Source organism: Lagopus muta, chromosome 5 (genome assembly GCF_023343835.1).
Source record: "Lagopus muta isolate bLagMut1 chromosome 5, bLagMut1 primary, whole genome shotgun sequence".
Classification (NCBI taxonomy): Eukaryota; Metazoa; Chordata; class Aves; order Galliformes; family Phasianidae; genus Lagopus; species Lagopus muta.
Genome location: NC_064437.1, coordinates 46345278 through 46365018, shown reverse-complemented (window position 1 = coordinate 46365018; position 19741 = coordinate 46345278). Strand labels below are relative to the sequence as shown.

General features: G+C 38.9%; 1 protein-coding gene across 11 annotated transcripts in view; it reads right to left on the bottom strand.

Annotated features, from left to right (window-relative positions):
* Positions 1–7279: 7279 nt before the first annotated feature.
* The window catches only part of USP54 (ubiquitin specific peptidase 54), a 95680-nt gene continuing 83218 nt past the window's right edge, over positions 7280–19741 (bottom strand). For 7 of the 11 annotated variants that reach the window (XM_048946749.1, XM_048946742.1, XM_048946746.1 and 4 more), the window contains 7 exons: positions 18834–18953; positions 17409–17601; positions 13820–15267; positions 11367–11485; positions 10394–10534; positions 9439–9625; positions 7280–8716 (listed from right to left, as the gene is read on the bottom strand). In XM_048946749.1, the coding sequence (XP_048802706.1) occupies positions 8058–8716; positions 9439–9625; positions 10394–10534; positions 11367–11485; positions 13820–15267; positions 17409–17601; positions 18834–18953 (2867 nt within the window). In that variant the 3' untranslated portion in view covers positions 7280–8057. Of the gene's footprint in view, positions 8717–9438; positions 9626–10393; positions 10535–11366; positions 11486–13819; positions 15268–17408; positions 17602–18833; positions 18954–19741 lie in introns of those variants that run through there. The other 4 variants (XM_048946753.1, XM_048946750.1, XM_048946751.1 and 1 more) reach the window with 3 other exon arrangements.

The window sequence follows — 19741 nt, the reverse complement described above, 5'->3', positions numbered from 1 at the left end:
AAATCCGGGATCACTACTCTGGATTTACTGCTAAGCTCCCCAGTAGTAGGAATTACTACTTCATACCACGTGTTCTGCAAATGTCTGTCATTGTACAACCAATTTAAAGGGTCTAGTTCTTAGCTGGAAAAAAGCTCATTTGCTTCAACATCATCCATATCAGTTCAGAACAGGGAGACTATGGGGTAGGGAAGGCAGTAAGTACACACTGCTCCCAATGCCTTAGAATTAGCATGAAGTGCACCCACTCGAACAAGGATAGAATAATGAACTCAGTCTTATAGAATGAAGTGAAGCTCAGCCATAAATGCAGTTTTGATGTTTGACAGTGTAAAACAACAGAGAAAAATTCAGTTGTCCCATATACTGCCAAACACAGAGAAAGCCTGAGACCTTGCATGGTATAGCCAGGTCACTTTTATCACCTCACCTGAGGCAGAACTGCAGAAAAGATGCTCTTTCAGTTGCTTCCTTCTCTCTTGAGCCCACAACTAATGCACCTTCACATCCCTAGGGATGTGAAGTGATGGGCTGACACAAAACCCTGAGTGAGGAAAAAGCATACTACGAAGGCTGCTCAGAAAATAATGCCCCTTATTTTATGATGTCGGAGGCAGATGTTGGTGATATTGGCAGTAGAGGTTGAACCTTCCCACCAGTATATTACATTTTGTTACCATGCAGCAGAGGGGCAATCTGACAAAGTGCTTCATATGCACTTCTATGTCAGACACCAGACATGAGAGTTCTTCCATGTGGAAGAAATGGCACCCACTGACAGTCACTGATACTTTCTGAACATCAGAGGAGACCAAACAGTGGGTGTGAGCACAGTGAGATGATGCATTTCAGCAGCAGCAATGACAATCTGCACCAATCTGACCAATCCACTGGTATCTGCACCATTTTATGAGAATGGCATGCTGTTCTTGTTCATGGTTGGTGAAAATACATAACTAATGGTTGTGACTAGGCTGAAAAATAGTATTTTGTAGCTGAGAACTTGCTCTATGAAATAGTATTATTGTGCCCTTTGTAGCTGTTGTAGATTCATAGAAATAAATAAGAGGCATTACTTTCAGAGCAATCTATAGTTTTGTTCTGATGCTATGATGAGAGGAAATGACATCAGCTTCCAGACAGCATACCTAGTGGTTACCATGCTGAAATACTTCCAGTGATAGCCAGGAACCCTTTCTTCTTTCTAGAAGGGACATTCACTCACATTGCCCCAGCTTACCAAATATAACTTCATAGTGAAAACAAAGTGTTTGATTCACTACCTCTCGTCTTCAACAAACCAAACAATTTGTACTAGCACCACAAGTAGCATAATGACTGTTGGAAGTCAGTGGTATTACTGAAGTACAGCCCTGAAGGCAGAAGTCAGCATGCCTTCATAAAGCTGACAGTTTACCTCAAATCTCCCATAAATGCCACTCAAATAAAAGCATTACCGAAAAAGCAGAACTGCATCTTATTTGCCATTCAGCTTTGCCACCAAGTGGCCAACTCATTCCACACATTTTAACACCCACTTTAAAAAAATAAAAATGACTGCAGTTGATTTGTATACCGATCTTCCTCTAGCTTGCACTAGAATAATTTTTGAACAGCTGCTCTCATAGTGAAGAAAAAAGCCAGCAATAGGCGCAGGGAATAATCAAGCCACTCCATCTTAATCTGTACCATAGAGAGTAGAGTCATTTGGGATACAGATATGTTTGCCTTCCTCTTGTTCCATCTGAAAGCAATACACATTTGAGCTGCATGCAAAAGATGTTTAAATAAATAGGTGTTATGTTAAAACAGATTTTTCTGACACCTCACCTAAATAGTACAAGATATAATAGAATATGTATTTAAGTAAATAGTCACCTCAGACAAAAAGTCCAGGCAGAAGCTAGATATATAAGTGTGTGAAATTCAGTATTCATCTCATGCACGAGGTCAGAACAGTCCCTTATGATTCTAATAGCGACATATCTTGAAAACTGGCACAATGCATTGTCCCAGAATCATCTAATTACCCAACGAGGACTTTTTGAAAACTCTAAGAAAGAAACTGAATCACAGGAGAGAGAGAGAGATATATTCCAGACCCCAAGAGAAAGGATGCATAGAGCAAATCTTGCAGAGATAAACCAGGTCTGAGAAGGGAAGAATAACATAAGGAAGGCAAAACTTTGAAGAGCTTGTTCCATTTCATTGACTCCCAGTAGTGACTGCTTGAAATGGTCCTTTCTGAATTGCCAGAAATGGTATTGTGGTTCGTATAAACTGTGAGAGTGACTCAGTAGAAGCCACATTTTAACTCAAATGCATTTTGACCTATTGCTGTACTGTGTAAGTATTCAATACAAGTACTTGAAAACTTTCTCTTAGATCTACACAAGATTTCCTTGTTCTCCAAAGACAAGTTTTTATGGCAAACTGTATTATTCATACCATGCAGCGTAATTCAGAAAGATGGAAAGCATACACTTACGCCATTTTCTCCAGCATCATGAAATTGTTATCACCACAGCACTGCAGTTGCCAAATGTCAGACAAATCAGTGATTTGGGAGGAGACCAAATTATTCCTTCAACCTCTCCTTGACATTACAGTAAGTCAGCATGCTCAAGGAAAACGTTCTGACCAGCCATGTGGTTGCCAGGAACACACAAGAAAAAAGGCCACAAGGCTTCATGGCTGTTCATGAATTACTGAGGTAGGAGACAAGCTGCATTTTATAACAGATCAAATCTGGGAATCATTTTATCTCACTAAGTTTCCGTTTCAGTAACAACTAATTGCATGGGATTTCTCTTCCCTATAAGGCATCTTGTTCATGGGTCAACATAACTCAAAGTAAAAATTCATATTTTTACCTCATAGTTGTTTTAGAGTGATGGGGTGTTTTTATTTTTAAATAATGTCCTTTAGGTAGGCCTGCTTACCTAGAATACTTTGTTAGCTAGGTCTCCTGCTTGTGGAGGCTTTAAGAAAACTAGAGAATACAAAGGAGGGCAGGAAAAAGCAGAGTGAACTCAATTTTTAGAGTGAATAGAGGTGACTGGCTCATAGTCTATTATTATCATCAAGACTGTAAGATAAATGAAAAGAGGGAATTGCTTAGTCTCAGATGGAAGAAGGAGCAATAGCTTAAGGCTAAGGAAGGAAAAGTTTGAACTAGATAAAAGAAGGGGAAGGAATGCTTTATACAGAGCAAGCGAACAATGTTTTCAGAAACCAATGCAAGAGTTTGAGGTACTACCACTGCAGAGGTGTGAGATGTAAATTAGAGATGTAGTGTTAGGTTTAGGTTAGAAAAATATCACCTAAAATTTTAGGGTTAGGCTAAGTGCCGCAGGCCAGAATGCCTTAGCCTGTTTTTTTGTGATTGTGATAGTATGCTAAAAAGTCAGAGGCCTTGACCAGCTTTCAAAACACAAGTCTGTACTTCTGTAGCCAGTTCACTGAGGTAACCAGAGTGTGAAGGAAATATGCAGGAAGCAAGTGCAACAGGCTAAAACTGTGGTAGTTGAGTAGCTTGCAATTTGTACTAGCAATCATCTGTTAACTCTGGTAACTCTGGTTTTTTGCTTTTTTTTTTTTTTTTTTTTTTTTAAGTCAGTGCAGTTTCCCAATATTGCACAAAACTTTAAAGCGACTCCACCAGTGATAATAACTGTGGAAGTAGTGTAAAAGGTGCATTACAGATCCATGTAACTAGGCTTGAAAACATTCTGAACAGTGATTTGCAGTGCTAAAATGCTAGTGGCAGCAAACAGATGTGTAGAAATCTTACTTTTGCTTTTTACCACTCACAGTGCTAAGCAGGAAATGGCACAGTGTTAAGAGACTCCAAAATATACCTAATGCAAGTGAGGGATCTGTAAAAATGTAAGTGCATTTTTAAACTTTGCCTCAGCTGGTATAAACATCAACCTGGCCGTTACACCATTTACCCTATGCCTATTTACATATTATTTTGTATGTATAATGTTTCTGCATAGTTTAATTTACAGTGGCATAAATATTATTAGTCCTATAAAGATCACTGACCACCCTCTACATCAATCTTCCCTTTCCAAAAGCAAAAGCAGTACCCTGGTTCTGAGGATCCTTTCTGCCTAGGAATTATACACAGAGAGAAAATTCAGATAGACCCATTGCCAAGCATTCTCCAGAAAGATGGAAACACCTAAGGGAGAGATGCAACATATATATGTTTTTGTTACTGATCTTTTTCACTCATCTATTTCCTTCAGTTCCAACCCACTTAAATTCTCTTTTCTTTCGCTTTCTTTTTCCTCTTCTCTCTCTCCCGCAAAGTGATTCACAGATCTGCCTTCTCTTCACTGAACTATGCACTCAGTGCATAATTAAGGTGACTTATTAATTCATGACAAAGATGGAGTTAGTTCAAACTGCCAAAACATGCAAATAGATGAAATGACATTAAATGCAAGATGGTCCAGTTACTGGGAATGCTTTCTGTACTTTTTACCTCCTACCCCAACCATCACTGTCAGCAATGTTAGGAAACACAGAAAACATCAGAAAAAGTTTCCTTCCTCTCCTTTCCTCTTGGCTTCTCCAAGTCCACACACCTTAATGTGGGTGTTGCAACCTTTGTTCATGAAGAACTAGGCACTTACCTTACACTTCTCTGAAGCAAAGTTCATTTTGTGTCTGACTGGTGCTGGACCCTCTAGCACATGCTCCACTGGACCAAATCAGCTTCTCAGCAAGTCAGAGTATGTTTTCCATAAACAGCATGCACAAACATGGTTGCCTTCAAGAGAAATAACTTTGCTAGGTAGTTCCTTTTTCATACACAGAAAGATTATATTTACATATGTTTGCTACTACTAGAACACTAAATCCTTATTATTGCTCCTCTTTTCCCCCTACATAGCCAGGTCTAAATACATTACAACACTTTGAGAGATTGTACAAATGCAGTGAATGTTTTACTTTCAGGAAAACTAGAATTATTTAAGATGCAGATTTAAGATTTTTTTTCCCCTCCACTGCAATTCTATCCCCTAAACTACTCTGCAGCCAGTAACAGAGGTATTTAGGAAGAAAACCATGGTTACGATGCATCACAGCTTACAAGCTTTAAGAAGAAATACTGTTCCAAAATAGCTGCTAGTGGAAGCTTCCTCCTGTCTTATGGGCAGTGATTTTTAATGAGCCATTGAACTAACACAATGTACTTTCTAGGGTACAAATAGAAATAAACATCACTGAGGGGACAGAAAGTTTGCAGTTAGTGAAAACACAATGCAAGACTTACTAACATCACTAAGACTTGCAGGCAGAAGTTACAGAAGTAAGGGTCGGTCTTCAGGATTGCATTTCCTTCCATGTTAAATGTATTCTTGAATCTACTTTGGTTTATTTCTTAGTCTGATATATTAGCATACTGCTTGGTATGGAAATGTTTCAGAAGTTATGTCCTAATTTGACCACTTCAGGTCTCTAGTTCAGTTAATTTAATACTAAGCAGTTAGTATACACAGATTTATAATCAATTTTGAAACATAAGAGTTATAACAATCAGTGCAAAACAAACAAACAAAAAAAACCAACCACCACCAAAAGAAAACAACATAAAACACCAACACTTTCCTTTGAAAAGAAAAACTGAATAACACCAGTGCTAATATGATGAAGATGAGTTGCCTAGGCTCAGGATTGTTCTGCACATTTTACAGAAGCATACTTCCTTCTTCCCAGTAGCTAGGATTATTAATAAAAAATAAACATATGTGTTTCCTTTAGTTGAAAATGTTTCGTACTACATTTTGCTTCTTGAATAAGTGGCTTTGTGCTTTATTTTGGCAGATTTTTGTTTTTGTTTCAGATAACTGAGTTCAAGACTACTCAGAGCCTCACTCTGTACCCTGACTCTTTTAGAGCTATAGTGAGAAAAGCAGAAAATATTTATGTCCTCATCTGTATACTGGGGCTACTGTAACTTGATCTATTATAGGTGTAAAAAAAGAAAATATATATATATAAATATATATATAGACCAATAAATAAATAAATAAATAAATAGACCAATAATATATACCAATGAGAGTAGCAAATGCAACAGGAATGTTTCCATCAGATGTGCACCACACAAGCATCCACTTCTGTTCTGCCTTGGAGCCACTTCCTATAAGCCAACTTTTACTTCCTCAGCTAGGAAATTCAGTTTGTTACCATGTGTCTATGAGCAGCCAAAGAGACCAACAGGTCCATACCTGTGCGGAAACAAATCTTAATCAAAACCATTGTTTCAGTATAGTAATACTCCGTTGATTTATTTTTAAACAATTAGTAAAAAAATTAAAAATTAGCAGCATTGTTCAAAATTTCATATTATTAAACTGGCTAAACCACTCTGAAAAAGCCAAAACTAGGAAGGGAATTTTGGAATGGTAGAGTACAGAAAGAAAGGTTTGTGTCCCACCCCTAGAGCTAGTGGGGTCAGTAATGTACACAGAAATGTGCAATATGATCCCAAAGGAAAAACATGATTCAACGTTACATAGTGACATGAAATTGTAACAAGTCAACATAATAGCAATTAATTATTCAGAAACAAGAAACTGAAAAATGATGTTTAGTGAAATGAATGAAATTCAAGCAGACTAAACAGCAAGAGCAGATGAAATCTTATCAAGCACCAAGGTGCAAGTAATGAAATGAAGTGGAAATGAAAATTATAATACTCACCCAGAACACCAGTGTGATCAGATTAGCAAGACCATGCACTAGAGGGCAGTCTGTATCTTCCACTAGCTGGCCAGGATGGAAGGTCCTGATCTACAGTCCCATTTTTATGTTAACATGCAACAGCACAGGTTTTAACAGCTTATAAGCAGCACATCTTGTTATACATACAGGAGCAGGAGTGGAACTCTTGTTACAATGAGATTTTTCATGACATCAATCATTTCTATATATCCTCTGGATAAGGGTAAGAATCCTATTTACATACATCTTGCATAGATTCAATAGATGTCGCCACCCTCCCCAACCAGGAAGTTTCAAATACTTTACAAAGGACATGTAACTACTGCCTGTTAGGAAGGGAAAGTTACAGGAGTGTAAAACATCAAATCTAGGAACAGAACTACACCCTTGCGATGTCCTTGGCTCTAAACACACACTTATTATATAAACTTTGTAAAGGAAGCATAACAATTTACTCAGTGCGTAAGAAAACAAGCAATTTCAGATCAATTCATCAGCAAAGGCAAATGGCAAAAAAAGCTCATAAACAGGTGAGTAGAACTATTTTCATAGGTTTATTTGAAAAATACTTACAAAAGCAAGTATGTTTGACACTAAAATAGTTAAACTTATTCTGTGTTTACATTGGTGTCATTAAGCGTGCAGCATTAACAATCTTTTCTGTTTGAAGCATTGTTAGTTTGCCTTAAGGAAGTGGGGAAAAACTCTGGTTTACCAATGAACAATGTCTCCCTGCCACTTCCTCAGCAGCAACTGCAGCTGTGATCTCTGAAATGAGATCTCAGTACGCAGAAAACTGGGTTTGTTTCACTAACTTCCAGCTTGTCAAGTGTAGATTTACTGGAACCTGGGAAGTTGGTTAGTTTATTTTTTCCCTATGAAGGAAAGAGAAGAGGAAGGAGAAGAAAACAAAGTAATTGGCTTCGTATGCAAAGAATTTATCAAAGCTACATTTCATGAAAAAATCCTTAAAAATGTCCTTAATTAACGGCCGTCTTCCTTCAAAACATGCGTATACTTTTGAACTTACCCGTAAACCAATGCCCCTGATGCCTAACATTCCTACAACGTTTTTTGCTAGAAGAGGCCAAGACTATAATAGCTAAGATTCCCCATCCAGACAGCAGTTCAGTAGTGTCAGAAAAGAAATACAGTGCAATTAGTTTCCACATATTACATAGCTACATTGTAAGACAAAACTGGCACAGGTAATTGATTGAGAGAGTTCGCTGTCTCCATATAATCCACACTATAGCAACTGCAATAGTCTGTTCACAGAGTGATTTATCATGGTGCATGGAGTGGATGGGGCCTTACCACCCATTTTTCTGCACAGTGCCAGTAGCTGCTGCTGCTCGAGCCAGCATATTTCTGTGTGCCTCTGACGCTGAAGAAAAAGCCCCATCCTTCACATGCACTGGCAGCATCCACCTTCTGCCTGGCTGAGGGGTATAGCTGTTTTGTCGCCAGTCTTCTTCTGGAGGCATATCAACTCTCCTTGGACCCGGGGCCTTCATGGAGGAAGGGGGCACAGGACAACCTTGAGGGGCACCGAGGTCCCAAGAAGGCTGATGCGGTATTCTTAAAGTGCTGTAGTCTGTGCTGGCTGGCAGCCTGCAACTGGTGACATAAGACTCACGCATTTTATGTTGTGAAGGCTGTTGGAGGAAGCCTTCCTGTAAACTCTTGCCTGGTTGGCCAGCACATTTCCTCCAGAGTGTCATTCGTTTATCTGGTAATGTTGCTGTTTGTCTGGCAGGGTAGCTCATGTTCAGCCAATGGCCAGAGACACTTGACGCTCCACTTCCAGAACACGGATTAGGAAGAGGTTTTTGCCCCTGGGGGAGGGTGCCTCTGGGTGCACAAGGAAGACTGCCACAGCTCAGTGCCATGCCTGGGTAGTCTTCACCTTGGAAAGCTTCACCCCTGTCAGGCACAACCAGAAGTTTCTGGATGATGTTCTTCTGATCTCCTAGGGAAAAAAAACAAAGGGCTTCTCAGTTATTTTTTGTGTATTGTTGCTTCCTCTCAGAACTTTCAGCTGGCCAATGCATGACAGAAGATAAACTTCATCACTAACACATCCAGTTAATGGTTGATGTGTAATTCTGAACAAAAAGTAATTGCAATCTTTCTATAGCATTTATCTTCCTCTCTGCATTTTCTACTTATCCTACTTCAGTTACTACCACAAACTTCGCAGGGCAAAAGATTTCTTTAATCGCCATCTCGTGTCATCAAGGAGAAGCCCAAAGTACTTCAAGGCTGGGAGATTAAACTGGTTTTGATATCTTTCATGGGAAAAGTAATTCACAAGTGGAAAAATGCAGAAATTAGTTATTTCTACTAGCACAGTTACATTCGTGATTTGCTGGAACTAGTAGCTTGCAGATATACTTTAATACATGACAATAATGTGGTGGGTTTTACTGCTGCTAAAATACTGAAGAAAATATCTCACAAAGATGTAAACATGAGTTCATATTAAAAGTAATTATAATGTTTCCATAAAGATCATTTTATGTCTACTTGGCATAGAATCACTGAACAACTCTGAAGGGCAGAAGAGGAAAAGAATGTGTTTAATCCTTTCAGATTTCTGGAGATGGTATATTGTGAGAAAGGCAAGATCTGCAGCGATATATTTCAGCAATATTTTTGATCACGAACGAGGATGAAAAATCCTGTGATTACCTGATGGTTTACGTGCCTTGCCCACCATGCTGGGCATCAGTACATCATGGGGTAGGTGCTGCACCTGGTTTGGGGTGTGCTGGGGATCAAAGGGAAACACAGGAGGATCATGGGGGAAAGGAAGGGAAGTGGAGCTGGAAGAACGGTGGCTGGTTTCCATTGGCATTTTCCTCACATTTGGTGCTTCCTTTTATAAAATGAGAAAGGAGAAGAAAAAACATAAAGTGATGAGTAAACACAGAGTTGGGTTGAATCAAGCAACAGTGGTGTTGATCCAAGGAAAAGGATGAGTTGCTGGAGAAAAAAACAAAAAAACGAAAAAAACACCATGCATTTGTAAGTGAAGAAATACAAACAAAAATTGTATCAATCCAGTAAGGCTCTTACTGCAGTGGTGGGCTACTTGGGAGGATTATTTGATTGGAATATGCTTGCATAAATATTCCAAGGAGATTTGGTATATACCAAGACTGAAATATACCAAGGAGAAAACAAAACAAGCCACACAAACCAGTCATAAAGGTTTAGTTCACAAACTGAATTCACAAAACAAGAGCAGGCCAGTAAGCATTGGAACTGATTATTATAGCTGGTTATGTTGCTCATCACCAAGAATAATCTGTTACTGTTTTCCTTACTGGCAGTTTTTATCTTCCACTTATCTAATTAACAAAAAGAAAGTAAAAAGTTTATTCTGAATGTCTTTGTGTACTGGACAAGGAACTCTAGCTCACATCTTACAGTTGCAGAAGGTATTACTCTTGACTCCTGAAAAAATGACTTTGTTTAAAGAAAAGCTCATTCTTCTTCCAGAAGGAGAACAGAAATTGCAAAGACAAGCTTTCATTATGGCTTATTACTCAGTTGTTTGCTTTCTTGTTTATAGGCTACTATATGTAGTCAGAAAACAGCAAATCTACACGCTCTTTGGAAAACTGCACATCATTCTACTTACAAAACTGTGAGAAGAGACCAAGGTCTCTTCCCTGTTCGAGACAACTGTCCCACTGAGACTGCGAGCAATGCGACGGAAATTCTCTGCACTGTACATTTCCTCCTCTTCTGGTTCCCTGCTACGTTCTCTGGTATATGTGACCTGCAGAAAATATTGGAGACTTCAGAAAAGGCTTTCTGTAACACCAGTTTTATGTAATTCTTACAGGAAATAGATCACTACGTATTTAAGAGATTCTGCCTTGAAATTCCATGTTCTTTTCCTTTTTGAAATGCTTCACACAAATCTTACCTTAAGTACTTAAAGCAAATGAGCCTTTTGCACCTGGTTATACAAAATGTTCTTTATAATATCACTAAAGAAAAGAAAAATTATCTCTTTTAGAAGTATCCAAAGCCAGGACAAAAAGGTTACCATTTGTTCCATTTAATGAATATGAAAGTTTTATAGGAGGCACTTGTATCAATACATATTCTTGTACAGGCACTAAACTACCAATGATTTAAACAGATCCCCCTCAGAAAAAAAGTATATTCTCCCATCTGAAGTGACCAAAAACCAACTACAACAAATATCCTTCAAAACATGCTGTGATTTAGTCAAAACGGGAAAAGAAATCTGTGCTTCTGTAAGTGGTAATACCCAGAAGCAGTAATCATAAACTGAAATGCAAAGCAGTACATGTCAGTATGTTCAAAGAACATAGATCCTAAAAGTCTTTATGGGTATGTGACCCCAGAGTCAGAATGGAGGTAATGTGGTCACATGCAAGGTGCATGTAACACGAGTCATTCATGTTTTCATTAATCCATTCTGAGCTAGGTCGCACTTTAAATTCTCTTTAATAGCAGTATCAATGATCTCACTATCTTTCTTTCTTCATAATATATTCTGCCTCTCCCATTTAAGTTTCTTTCACTTGCATAGGCTAAGCATTTCCCTCCCTAGAGCAACTTAGTAAACATATCATCACCTTGGAGACAGAAGAGACAGTGGAACCATACAGACTGCGCTCGATCTCTGCTGTTGGGGTTTTCGAGAGACCCATGCCAGCTGTAGTATGCAGCTTCCTCGCATTCAGGTTTGCAGATACTGAGAAGGAAGTTGTTATGGTTAAACTCTAGGCTTATTTCTACATTACAGAACATTTTTGTTTATTGATAGAGACTTTATACACAGAATGAGAAGTAACTGCAGATTCTTTCAACATCAATATATTAAACTAACTTTCAGCACTGTCAAAGGAAGAGTCCACCAAGACGCTTGCTCCTGTTTCACTTCCCCCTCTACAAACTCCTGGGAAACAGTGAATTTAAACACTCAGTAGAGCCAAGATCAAATGATTTAGTTGCACATCAGTGCTTGTTTGATATAAAGCCAGGTTAGTTTAGTGTGGCTAAATGGACAGAAGATAGCTACCAAGCCAGTTACCTAAGTTACTTGAGATAAACAAGACCACCAACTTCAGTTCCCCACATGTACATCCACTTGTTCCCACTCTGTGCTACAGGTTGTCAGCCATTCTTGTCCTGGTTAAGTAGCTGAAAGTGCTATTTTCAATAAAAACCACTACAGTTACACTTTATTTCAGTGTATGACCAACCAGTTATACACTAAAATATCTCAAGGAACATACAGGCAGATCAATGGTCTAATAAAAATGGTGACAAGGCGTCTATCTATGAAGGGAGCAAGGTACTGGTAACAGCACATTTCCTGCACTGAGGAGGCATTTGGAGGATTGGGTGTCTGAGCCTCTACTCTGTTACAAAGCTTCAGTAATGACACACAGACATTTTTACCATTAATTTGAATACAAAGGCCTGACAAAAACCATTAACATGTCACCAATGGCTTAAACCCTATTTCAAAATAAAGAGGAAATCCAAGTTAAAAGTGGGAAAGAGCTATCCCAGACCATTTTCATTGAGCTTATTACAGTAGATGCACTGGCTCAAACACTTTGTTTCTAAACAGCATCTGCAGAACTTAAGAAAAAAGTATGAAAGTCACAGCAAACCAGAAGTAAAGACCTTGAAGACAAACTTTACTCTAAAAGGATATCCATATCTCATTCTTCAGATATGCAGTGAGAAAATAGGCAGAAAAAGTGTAAGCTCAAGAAATAGGACGTTTGATGACAGAATCTGAAGCTCCAGTTATCACTAAAGCAACTCTGTTCTATCCTGCTGGCTTTCCAAAAAGAGTTCCCAAATTAGTGTGCTATAAGGGGACACACACATAAGACATTCTGATCCAAGCTCATGCAAGAAAGTACCTGTGAGGCTGTAAGATCAGATCTTCCCTAATTCTGAAAGAAAACCAAAAGAAAACACGAAATGGCTGCCTTAGGACCTGCTCTATCAGCAGAGTACAAGATGAGAATTGTATGGAATACTTGAGCTGTTGAATTAAAAAAAACAAAAACAACAAAACAACTATTCAAGAGTTTTACAATGGCATTCACTCTAGATACAGCCAGACTTGATTTGTCAGGAAAAACAGAATTTCATACCTCTACAGTTGCACGACAGGAGGAAATCTCGTGTGTGTATTCATTTCTATTCATTTCTATTTTATTTGTATACATACACACTTTGGTGCCTGCCAAGTTTTGAGCAGCTTTATATTTGGCCAGAAAAATTTACAACCCTAATACAATGACACAGATCAAAAACAAATTTGATTCAGTTGAAGCAGTTTGCTTCAGAGAAGCAGTGTTGTCCTACCCTAGACAGAAGATCAGAACAGCTTATGTGGAACTGGGCTGCTGTCATCTGACTCTAATGACTGTTTGCTGCAGAGTCAGAGCTGTTCTCACCACCAGTGCCAGAATCTATTCATCTGCTTTCAGCACCAACTAATCTACAAGGTCTCAAGGATTTTAGTACAGATCATGCACCCTAATTACCACTTTCACAAATAATTTTCCAGAATTCAAAGCAGATATCCCTTAGCAAAAAAAAAAAAAAAAAAAAAAAAAAGAAGTTCTCAGACCTAGCAATGCTTTTAAAAGTTATTCCCCTATATCAGGAGACTAAATTCTTAAATACAATACAGTCAAAGTCACAAATCTGTATAACATTCACACCAGGAACAGAAACAGTTTTAACAAACTGCAGAGGTGATGTAGGATAGTAGAATTCAACAGCCTAACCTAAACAGCTAGCTTCCTACTCCAAAGAAGATCAATTACGTCTATGTTGTTTTGAACAGATTTTGCTGTTTGCCAATATCAACAATTACTGCAGCCTCTACAGGCTGCAGTATCACAGTGCTTTTCTACACCTCTATGCGGTTAAAATGTTTTCAGAGTTCTCAACCTAAATTTGTACCCGTGTAATTAATCTGTCTGGAAAACAACCCCTCATCTGTTATGGAATATGGTGGTAGGTCAATCAAGAAAAACAACTGCAGTATTCTTACCTGAATTGTCAAATGGATACCTAGCACTGTCCTGTCTTCCCAAGAAAGGTCTAGTGGCCTGAGATGCCTGCAGACTAGTCTGATAGAGGGATTCCAGTTCTGAGAGCTCCTGTTCTGTGTCTTGATTCCACTGTGGATGCAGATGTACTGGGATCCTGCTCAAGTCATCTCCAACTGCTCTCTGATCAGAAAGGGATGGACTTCTGCCAGGTACAGGAAGCCATTCAGTATTCTTATTATCCTTTTGAGAACTGTAATACCTAGTAACATTATCCACCCAGCAGTCCACAGGCATAGAGGCAACCATGCTACTAGTAGCTCCATCATCCACCTGTTTCATTCCTCCATCATGACAGTGCCTTTCCAGGTAGGGTGCAGGGTCTACTAGATTCTGTCCACCTCTTCTACACAGCTCTTCACTGATAGAACAAATACTCTTAGAAGCAACATGCTTACCCTCCAGAGAAACTACCCCATCCCTAATATCCACAGTTGAATGCAATTTTTCAGAAGATTGGGTTTTGTTCTCTTGGTTTTGATGGATTAGCTGTCTGTAATCAGAGAGTGAAGGGTTGATGGAAGACTTTTGTATTTGCTTTGGAGACGTCTCATTCTGACATACTGCAGAAATCCAGCCTCTTTCATGAGTACCTTTCCTCTGGGAGACTGCATGCATTTTCTGAAACTGCTCTGCCAAGGAGCGAACGTGTCCCTTTGTACTAAAAGCCTCAGATTTGCAACCTTCTGCTATACCGTATTCATCCTGTGAGGGTAATAAAATCTCATGACTGTTTTCTCTGGAGTACTTATTTGTTTTCTGCAAAGGATCCAGGGAACACTGCTGCGAAGGGGATGAAGTTGCAGGGGACATTTCATGATAGCTCCCTAAATGATCAATGCTGGGCTGCACTGGAGATACTGAAAGTTTGGAACAAGGACTGTGCTGGTTATCCTTTTCAGGAGATGCTGCTTGTGGTGGATGTGGACAGGGAAACAGTGTAGGCAAAGACCCAGAGTTTACTGTGTTAGTCTTGGATTTGTACTGAGGTGTGAGAATGGGTGCTATGCTATGAACCTCTTCTAACTTACTGCTATTGCAGCACTCCCTGTACTCTTTCGGCCCTGTGGCAGTAGTGTCAGTACATTCCGCACTATGGTGGGCATCATTCTCAGTTCTTGCAGACCTCTCTGCCAACCCTTGCCTATAGGGAAAAGAGGGAACTTGGTCATGAAAATCAGAAGAAGCAGACTGGAAGTTTGGAGAGATCCTGTTGGATGGATTGCTTTCAGGAGGGGACAGGGAGGAAGACTCTGGATATAATGATGAGTGCAATTCATGGCAGGAAGCAGGTGGGTGGAAGAAAGAACTGGACCCAAATTCCACTTCCTTGTTGGGTTCCAGTGGTACCTCCTGGCTCAGCAGTACTTGGAACGGGCCAGTCTGTTCACTAAAACACACAGAAGGGCAAATAATTAGCAGTAGTCATTGCTTATGCTTACCCCTAGGGTGCAGAACTTACCCTGCACTACATATTCTTCAACAGACTTTTCTTTCTTTTGCCAACTGAATTGTGATGGAAGACTTTGCATTCAAATTCAGTAGATACAGAAATGATAATCCTTTGCTTCTAAGTATGACTTTCTACATTAATTGATCTGCTGAAACCGTTTCACATTTTGAAGAGTACTGTAGTACACTTATGCTTTATGGAATCTTTCCCAGCATTCTTACAAAGCACCCTATGTACTTTAACCAATAGACTGTGAGTGCAGGAGGAATAACTGTGTAAGAACAGTAAAAATAGCATTTACATAAAATGAACAATTGTTTCCAATGTTAATATATTAGATTTTTTTAAAAATAAATAATTCAGAAAAGTTCATGATCTGATAACAACCTGATGGTATTTTCATAAGGTCCTCTCTATCTAGGCAACTATGTAGAATAATTTGACAAATAGAAATAACAGATTATAATCTCTCTCATATTGTCTTTGTATTCTCAATTTTAAGATACTTAAGTTAAATAAATTACCATTATTTTGCAATAATATATATTCTAGGTAAACTTCTAAATAATAATTTGTATTCTTCCTATATATCAATATAAGACAATTATGTTCTTGGGTCATACATGCCCTCACACTTTTCTGAATTTAGTTTAGCATTTCAATATGCAGATGTACTAAAGAGTTCCAAGTTCATGCGATTGTGAGGAAACAGTAAGCTACTAACAGCTCTGACGGAGACCCTGAGGAAACTAACATCAATCTGCTTTCTCCTTGAGATGTACAGAATTTCTCGTATGTGTAATTAATGCATGTAGCAGAATGACCTTGTCTGTGGGTAACTGCAAGCCTTACACTGTCTACATTATTTACTTCAAAGCAAGAATACAAGACACTGGCTATCAATACATTCTTTCCATTGGCTGCAATATTTACTTCAATAAAACTTCTGGAAAAGTAATGTTCTTTTCACAAAGCAACAGTAAATTCAGCATTAACAAAATTCAGAAAGTTTCATTTTTTTCATTTTCTTAGAATCTATCAAAATGCACAATTGGGGCTCTCTGTTTCTTCTCCAAGAAGATATAATGGACCCTCTGACAAAAAGATCATTCCTCATTGCATAGAACTCAACTACTGCAGGAAAAGCACATTATGAGCTATAGCCCAGCAGTTGTGCAAATTCACCAAGTTTTAGTATATAGTTTTATTTAAAAAAAGGAAAAGATTCTCATCTGAGATTTCATCTACATTTTTAATAATAGAGCATGTTAGAAAGGAAAAAGGAAATAAAAGTAACAGTAGAAGAAATGCCCTAGAAATTGGATAGGGATGGTCTTGTGCTAGGAGGGAATGGTATGGGAAGAAAGAAGGATCAAGCTGCATGCTAAAGAGGGTAGGAAGAAGGGATCAGTTACGGCAGAGAGTTAATTATGCTAGAGTTGAAGTCTTTATATGGAAGAAAGAATCATGAAGAGTCTGCTAAGCCAGTCTGCAGGAAGCTGGGAAGCACAGAAAGGAAATGAAGAATGACAGAGCACCAGGGAGAGTAGTCAAGGTGACAGGATAAGGATCTGGATCCAAGAGCTGTACTAGAGCACCAATAGATAAGTGGACTAGAAAGAAAAGACCAATGTACTTGACACTTCTCAGAGTACAGTTGGTTGCTGTTTCCAATATAAAAGCAGTTATTGCAAGACTTTTATCATAGTATTTCAGTGTTCTGAGTCCTGAAACTGCTCCCAATGGCAGACAGCTGCACATTACATCTTAATGTCCCTTCTCACCAGGTTACTATTGTATTCTTTCTCACTATGCATAAAACGTTAGTGCTGCCAAGCACTGACTCCATTTCTATCACAGACCACATCTTGAACATGTGCACAGTGAACTACTGAGGAGGGAAAAAAAAAGGTAGCTGACCCTCCTAAAATATAATTCAGCCTAAACAAAAAAGAAATAAGGAGAAACACTGTAGAACTTGGACTATCCAGAGTAATATGTATAGTTTTCTATTTCTTTCCAGACTGTACTGCTCAGATGCAGCTCAGATCTGGGTCTAGGCGATAGACTTGGACTACCTTGTAGACTGGGACACGGTGCCACCCTGCGGTGGGTGGCAGGTTGGCGACGGCAGCGGCTGCGATGGCTGTTGGTGCTGCATGCGATCCTGGAGGCTCCGGGCTTTTCGGATACTGATTTGCAGCTTCTTATCGACTAGGGCTCTGCTGTGAGTGCTAGAGTTGGCATCATGCATGGCAAGTCTTAGTTTAGCTAAAATGCAAAAGAAAACATAGCAGAAAAACAAACAGAAAAAAGGAATAAAATTGAAAAAGAAAAAAAAAAAGATGCAGCAAAAACATAAAACATGGACCATGCAAATACTGCCACAAAAAGATCACAAGGATGCTACTGACTCCATTAATGCACATTCAGCTTAGCCAGGTGTCCAAACAAGTTAACTGAAACTAAACCAAAATGAAGTAAAATTAATAATTGTTTAAGTATGCTTCGGCCCAACTTCTCATCCCTTTCACACAGGCTCATTCCAGTCCTACCATACTGCTGCTTCATTCCTCTTTTCTCCTGCTGTATAAGCCATACCTAGCACTCCCATTACTTAGTGGGTGGCAAACTTGCCCATGGCAGGGTGGTTGGAACTAGACGGTCTTTAAGTTCCCCTCCAATCTAAGCCATTCTATGATTCTGTGCAAGGATACCCAGCTTGATTCTGAAATTGAGCACATACCTTGCTGGAATGGAAGCTAAGTGTGCTTTCACAATAGCTGTATATTGCACACTACTCTGCAGCTCACATAATTTCTAAACACAAATGCAGAGGAACCTACCCTGTCTGCGGCCATTCTACACAGACAGAGAGGAGCATGGGGTGAGACAGCCAGCCAGTCACAATGGAAAAAGACCAAAAAATAAAAATAAAATGAAATTACATAGCACACATTAAGTGTCACAAGGCATTTAAGCGCTTCAACACCCTAATGCTTTTTCTTTCTGAGAAGTATGTACAGCACAGCTCTTAATTTTTTTTTTTAATTAATTCAAAGGACTTAGGAGCAGACTAACCTTTTTCTCCCTATTTTACACCCTCCATAAAGAACAGCCATTTGTAATTTGGCTTGAGGATTGGGAAAAATTGTTAAACGAAGGCCAAGTAGCAGAAGAAGTTACCATGCTGGTGCTTGCTGAAATGCAACATTCAGCACCAAAAAAGGCACATCCGCACCCCAGTGCTGTTACTACCACAGCACTGGAGAGAACAACAGAACAGATGCAAACATGAAAATATGGAGATGAAGATAGGGCTAAAATCCCATGAACAGAATGCTTGACAAAAGAAAAGATTCTGTTACCCATCACTTTCCTGAAGACCAGCTGGATCCCTGTATTATTACCTGACCATTTAGCATGATTAGAAATTTCAGACTTTCTTACAGTGTTAGCAAACTGTCAAAAGCGCAATAGCTGAAGCGGTTAGAGTTACTTACATATAGCTTCGTTACAGAGAGCCAAAGCTGAAGCACAATCCCCCTTCTGCTCCTGATTCAGTGACTCTTCAAAGATTGAGTCTGCCTCCTGCACGGATTTCTCAAAGCCATCACTCCTCCCTGCAATGGGCAGCACCCTTCATTGTGGTTTCATTCTTTACAAAATCCTCATTTACACTTATCCCATTTGTGACTGCTACATTGTTTCACCATTGGCAGTAGACCTTTCCCTGGGCATAGCTGTGCATATCTCAAACCAACTACTGTAACATCTAAACTTTTCCTAAACAGGAATATAACTTGGGCATCTTGATACACTTCACACACACACACAGATACAACGTGAACTAGACTTTTTCCTCAATCTTTGTCTACTTGAGAGAGTTGTACTGGTTTAACACATTATTTTCAAGGCCAGCTTTGTAAGAGAGATGGTGTAGACATGTCAGAGGTAATTCAGATGATTTCTAAACACTAGGAATTACCTTGAATTTAATTCTAAATTTATCCCAAAATAAATTAGTAAAACACAACAGGCCAGGGCTTTTCTTGCACTAGATTATCATAAGTCTGCTGTCAGAAATCATCTGACTCTTCTTCAGATATCCAATTAGTTCCACATAAAATGTCTTCAAACTGAAACTACTGAGATGTCCACAAAACAATACTCAGACTTGAGTGCAAGTGCATATGACTGCAAAAAATAGTTCTGTGATTGCACTGAATGCATACTCTCAATTACTGAAACACAGAGAATATGAAAACCCAACTGTCTTGCAGCTTTGAAAGAAGTAAAAAAGAAAGGGACAACAGTCAAGAATTCTTTTTACAGTAGTTTAGACAACAGCATCAGAAGGGAAAAATATGAATCATTCTTGGATACAAACAGTAAATAAGAAACACTGAAG